Below are 6,291 nucleotides of genomic sequence, written 5' to 3'. Positions count from 1 at the left end.
CCTGTTTCCATGGCAACAGGCTGAACAATGTTGTAGGAAGAGCTGCGTTGGTGAGAGAGGGAAATCGAGAGGTGTGTGTGTGCGTGTGTGTGTGTGAGTGTGTGTGTGTCTGTGTGTGTGAGCACTTGAAATGTGTGTAGGTGTGTGTAGGTGTGTGTGGGTGGGTGTGAGAGGCTACAGAGGGGGAGGTAGCCGCAGGGTGCTGAGACAGAGAGGATTCAGAAGACACTGTTTCTTTGTCAGGATGAATGTTTTAGGAGCAGCAAAACAAACACAGAAATGTGGAAGCAAACAGCAGAATAAACAAAGAAACACAAAGCAAGAACAAGGGCGTGAAAGGAGTGAAAGGTGATCACAGTTTGATTTTCTTTTTTCAGACGAAGGATCCACAAAGACAGAAATTACAATTTTATGATGTCTATTTATTTTTCAAAATGAGGTATTTCAAAGTGCTATGAGTTGCAGCACTAAATGTACATTTTAGAAATGAAAAAAACAAAAAAACATCTTATATCAGTTTACCCAGTTCTATGCACCCGATAATATAAACAAATATAAACAAAAGAGAAAGAAAGAAAAAGCCAGGTACATGAGGATAGAACACATTTGCTGTACAAAAGATTTATTTGAGATCAAAGAAAACAAAATGACGAGATAAAGTGATATCTACCAAGAACTCATTTTCATACGAAAATATAAGTATCAAATTTAGTATGTATCAGGTTCACACTAAAAGCATAAAGGTGTGTAAAATTAGTAATATGATACAATACAAAGAAAAAGAGAAGAAACAAACAATATATTGTAATATTACAAAGTTTCATGACTCTCAAAAATTGAGGCCTTACAGTACTTTTAAAGGTATATAAACTTCCAGTCTAGTTATTGGCAGCTTCCTGACATGTATATAAAAAAAAAAAAAAAAGAAGAAAAAAAACAAGGAAAAAATGTATTACAAAACAAGGCAGATCTGAGTGTATTTTGTCTGTACAATATTGTTATATACAAAAGTGTCGGCTAGCAAGGTGCACAGTTATACATCCACTGACTTGGTTTGAGCACCAGTGTGAGAGGAGTGAGAGAAAGAGAACCTGTAGTGGCATTGTTTATGTGACCCATAACGCCTCATTATAGTCTTTTCAGTTTTTGCAGGGGTGAAGGCAAAGTAAGTGTGCACCGCTTCTTTTTATGTGAACTCTCCAAGCAAAGTGCCCTCTAACACCCGTCCCCGTAGGAATCACTAGATTCCAGGCTGGTGTCACAGTGAGTACAAAAAAAAAAAAATCAAAAATACAAATAGAAATGATATAAAAACCAGAGGAAGGGAAGACTAAAAAAGTGTGTCCTCTCTGCTTCCTCATTCTTTCTCTTTTTTTAATCTTTCCTCAATGTGACTGGATTGAAAAAAGTAAACCCTAAACATTCTTAACGTCAACAAATGTGCAAAAAAAGTGGCGGCAGTGAAAGTCCGAGCATCCCTCCAACAACCCCCCTCCCCTCCTCCTGTGGCTGTGTCATCATCTGAAGATAAACGTCCTCTGAGATTTATTTGTGTGGGCTTGTGTAAGATAGATATTCAGGCCTATGTGCCTGTGCGTAAGTGTATAGGCCTATGTGTGCATGTTAATTGTGTTTCAGACTGAGTTGAGGCAGAGAGGTGGGGAGGGGGGGTCATCCAGGGTTTATGTGAGTGTTTCTGTGTTGTAGCAGTTGTCTATTAGCGAGTCCTCGCCTGCTCCAGCCTGCGCATCAGCTGTTGCCTGCGGGCGTGGAGCCTGTCCTTCTCCTGCTGGAGCCTCATCTCCTCAGTCTCTAGTGAACTCAGATACTCGGTGGCTTTCTTCAGGATCAGCACCTTCGCCGCCTTCTCGTTGTGTGCCAGCTCCGGCACGTTGTCTCGCAGAGTCAGGAAGCTGGAGCGCAGGTCGTTGCGACGCTGGCGCTCCAGGATGTTGTGGTTGCGTCGGCGCTCGCTGTCCTCCGAGTCGGAGCTGCCACGCGGGCTGCTGTCCCCACTGTTGCTGCGCTTGCTGCGGGCCCCCGATGTGCTGGTGACTGAGCTGCAGGATGAGGAAGAGGATGAGGAGGACGATGAGATGGTTCTGGTGGGAGGGCGAGGCGCGTCCGATATCTTCTGCTTCTTTGGTGGCGGGGCTGGGTCGTCATCTGAAGCGTATGGGGAGGGGGCTGCGTAGTTGTGTTGCTGCTGGTGGACTGAACTCCTCTTCAGGATCAGCTCCTGAGGAGCTCGGCTGATGAACCGGCTCACCACGCCGGACCCTGAGACAACTCCTCTTGCGTCGTGGCTCTTGGGATGCACAGAGATGGTAACTGTGCCTGTTGCTGTGGGCGATGCCCTGGTGAATGTGGAGCGCCGCTTCTCCACTGTTACCACATCAATCTCCTCCTCCTCTTCATCTTCATCTTCGTCTTCATCTTCTTCATCCTCCTCCTCCTCCTCCTCCTCCTCATCATCTTCTTCGTCTCCTTCCTCCTCGTCATCTTCATCTTCCTCTTCTGGGAAAAGAGAACACCAAGACTGATTTTTATCACTCTGACATACCAACTATTCACACAATGTCATCACCAGCAGGTGACAGGCATGTATATGAGTATGTGCACATGTGAATGAGATCAAGGGAGTGTGTGTGGGAGAGGGACGGTTGCTCAATGCTGTTTGCACAAGCAGAAACCTCTTAATGCTTAGTGTCAGTCACTTCTCTGCTAATCTACTCTGCAGGCATTGACACGTTCAGTCTCATTGCTGAGCAGACAGGTTGGATCTCTGCCTTCATTCTCTCTCTCCATCCTTTAAAACTTCCCCTAATCTTCTCTGGTGAGATGAGACAGTTTTAGCCTGATGTGCTCAGTCTATCAGCGCCGCTCCAGTCGCACTGAATGTGTGTGATAGCAGCAGACGCATTAAGAACTTAACTTTAACTTTGATGAAGGTAAAAAAAAAAATCTAATTTCCAGCCGAGCTCTTGATCTTAATGCCTGCGCTAAAATCAAGCAGAGCAGCCGAGACTTATCATCCACGGTTGCTTTTGAAGGTGAGAGGAAGTGACCAATCATAAAGACAGAGAGTGTGAGGACCTGTTAAAATGCCTTTATGATAATAGCTCTCATTATCAGCTCAGGAGCATCTGAAGAGTGTGGCATTTTACAGCTTACGGTAACCCACTTCAGACACCAGTGCAGGATGCTGTCTCAACACACACTGTTGTGGAGCTGGGCACAGCTGGCTGGATGAGGGGGAGTGGCTGGTCTGGCCACATGTGAGGCTGAGATTCAATTATTCCATTCTCAGATTAGAACAGCTCAATTATTGCAGCCAAGAGGAACATAGATGGCAAGCGAGCTCAAATCCTTGTTTGTTAAGATGACAGTTCAAGTTTTCTGTTTTTTATTTTTATTATTATTATTATTATTATTATTATTACTATTAATTTTACAGAAGTAGTGTCTGGTTATGGAGACTGGTTTATTGGGAACACAAGCCTCTCGTTTTAGCCTTCATAGTCCTTGTTTCTTTGATGAGAATGTTGAACACAAAGAGGAGCGCATCTTAACGCCGCAAGCGGCGGAAGCGCATTGTGGCGGCGCGGTGCGCCGGACGGCGGGGCGGCAGGCGATCGGATCACCAGCCTTTAAGCCCCAGAACTGGAGCGGCGCCAGGGAGACAGCTGTCGAGATGGAGCGCTCGTTCAAAGCTGTCACCCCCCGCCCCCGCCCACCTCAAAAAGAAGCAGTCAGGGCTCTCCTCCGTCCTCTTTTCTTCGCTGTGGAGGAGGTGTTTGGCAAGACTGGCTGAGTATGCCCTATGTGCCAAGCTGGAGGCCTTTGTACTGGATTTTCACAGCGAAAACACGCTGATAAGGGCGCGTGAGTGTTTGTTTAGGAAAGTCATGGGCCACATACACGGGTGGTGAAGTCTTAGCCGTATTAAATACACACAGCCCAATTCAAACACATCACATTTCCCAAGATTATTTTGAATAAAAATGCAAAACAATAGAGAAGTGTGTCTGTATTTTTGCGTGATAATTTTTTTTTTTAATAATACTACACATGTATCTTTTATTTTTAGTTATCACGTGAACTCGTGGCAGCATAAAGTAAGTGCCGATTTCTCACCTACTGTGAGCAAATTATCAACTTAATCCATGCGTAATGACAGCATTCACGCTACTGTGAAGGAGACACGTTATCATCTCGTAACATTATTGGACATCTTTCCATCTCTCCTCCCAACAACCTGCTTCACAGTGAGTGTGTATGTGTGTTTCTCTGTGTCTGTGCCTGTGCCTGTGTGCGCGCGTGCGTCTGTGTGTGGTGTCTTTTTGTTTGGCTCAGATGCCTACTGAGTTCAGTAAGGCACACAATTCCCCATTTTACTGCCATCTGCCGGATGAAGAGCCTGCTGATTACATAAACCCCGTTCACTGTGTCACTACTCCTCTGTGTTTGTGTGTGAGTGTTTGTGTGTATGTGTGTGTGCGTAATGTAACGAGGTAATCCGATTCTGGGCCAGTCATATGAACAAGTTTCAGTCACTCCAATTGGATAGAGTACGTGGCTCAGTATAATAATAACAATAACACACACAGACTAGTCTACTTACTACTACTATACTACTATAATAACAGTAGAAATGATAATAATATCACAGTGATTAGATAGATTTTTATTTGATCCAAAAGTGTAAACAAAGCGTTTTCTGTCATTTTTAAAATTCTTACCAGAGTCACTAGACGCGCTCCCGTTGAGTGTGGATGTGTTAGCGGATCCAGATGCGTCCCTGGTGCTGTTCCTCTTGTTGACCGGGAAGGGGAACACCACCGTAGGGTCCACGCACTCTGACACCGAGCTGCGGCTCACCACCTCCTGCGCCTTGGCGCACACGTTCCTGCTGCCCGCAGTGACTGTAGAAATAGCCTTGCCGAGTTTCTCCGTAACAACCCGTTCCAACTTTTCTCTGGCGGAGAAGCCACTCCACATACAGTCCTGGATAATGATGCTGTTGGGGTTAGTATCCATAGCAGAGCCGAACAGGTCTCCATCGTCGGATGCTCCCCAAATATCGTCCTCAGGCAGGAGCAGCAGCTCCGAAGCCCAGTCCAGTGGGTCCCCCAAGCCGAAGCCCAGGGGGTCTGCTTCCGGGGAGGCATTTGCCGGCTCTCCCGGTAGCGCAGCTCGGCTCGGGGAGAGGGGCGGAGTGGGTAACAACTCGAATTTCTTCCAGATGTCCTCCCCCGGTGGCGCTGAGTCGGGACCACAGAAGTAGAAGTCGTCCTCATCCGGGTAGAAACATGGTTGTAAGGAGTCAAACTCCAATTCGGAGTTTTTACTAATGCTCGCCGGCATTCTATCCCACAATGGAAAAACCTGCGAACGGACAAAAGATACTTTAGTCTCCAATATGACAAGAGCGTCTCAGCCCATTCCTTCTATCACACCTGAAAAGTGAACTGTACAAAAAGCACGAGTCAAAGCCCACACACAGACACACAGTCTGCAGCACGAAATTCCACACTCACTCCTCTGTGAGGTTTAAAAACCACACAAATCTCACAGAAGAATGTGCGTAAATGTGACCGTGACGCACAAACAGCACAATGTCTCTTTGAAACGCCACTCACTTAAAACACCCTAGTAATTATGAACAGGACACGAAAATGTCTCTGCAGGAAAAAAAATTAATGAAATGACAACAGTTGACCGTGTTTTGTATGAAAACGTGAGACAAAAAAATAGCATTTAATATGATGCAAAGCTGAACCGAGAAGATGCTCACCTCGTCCTGACTTGGGATGATAACGCGCGAACCAATTTTTCTCGTGTCTCGCAGTCAGTAATACAGACACCAGATTTAGAGCAGTCATCTACTTTGGGAGCACAGACAGTCCTCTGACACACATTGTGGCTGGCTGCAGAGTGTTATACACTGACTTCTGCGGGAGGAAAGCAGGCTCCTCCCTCCCTGGCTGGGGGGTGGTACAGTCGGGCTTTGGGTTTGATGCGGCGCGGGAGACAGGCTGGCTGGGAGCTTTCTTTCAAGGTGAATGGAGAAAATAGCCTAAATATTGTAAAAGCGGAGAGGAAAGCAAGAAAAAAAAAAACCCTGAAGAGATGAGGCACCACAAAACAAAGACATAAACACACACACAGAAAAACAACAACAAGAAAGATGAAAAAAAATAGAAATTCTATATTATTGAAAGCGTCAAGCAAACTGTGGTATATCTCCAATGGGATGCCAAAGACAGGATCGGAAGCAGTTAAAGAAAC

At 45.7% G+C, this 6,291-nt stretch overlaps 1 protein-coding gene across 1 annotated transcript; it reads right to left on the bottom strand.

Annotated features, from left to right (window-relative positions):
• Nucleotides 1-403: 403 nt before the first annotated feature.
• On the bottom strand, nucleotides 404-5,928 carry mycn (MYCN proto-oncogene, bHLH transcription factor). Its single transcript, XM_080490552.1, has 3 exons — nucleotides 5,798-5,928; nucleotides 4,743-5,388; nucleotides 404-2,517 (listed from the first exon to the last, which is right to left on the bottom strand). Exons 2-3 carry the CDS (start codon nucleotides 5,365-5,367, stop codon nucleotides 1,718-1,720), a joined length of 1,425 nt encoding a protein of 474 aa, XP_080346678.1. The 5' UTR covers nucleotides 5,368-5,388; nucleotides 5,798-5,928; the 3' UTR covers nucleotides 404-1,717.
• Between the last annotated feature and the right edge of the window lie 363 nt (nucleotides 5,929-6,291).

This window comes from Lipophrys pholis (assembly GCF_963383615.2).
Source record: "Lipophrys pholis genome assembly, chromosome: 21".
Lineage (NCBI taxonomy): Eukaryota > Metazoa > Chordata > Actinopteri > Blenniiformes > Blenniidae > Lipophrys > Lipophrys pholis.
The sequence above is the reverse complement of the archived record's forward strand: the minus strand, read 5'-3'. Positions and strand labels throughout refer to the sequence as shown.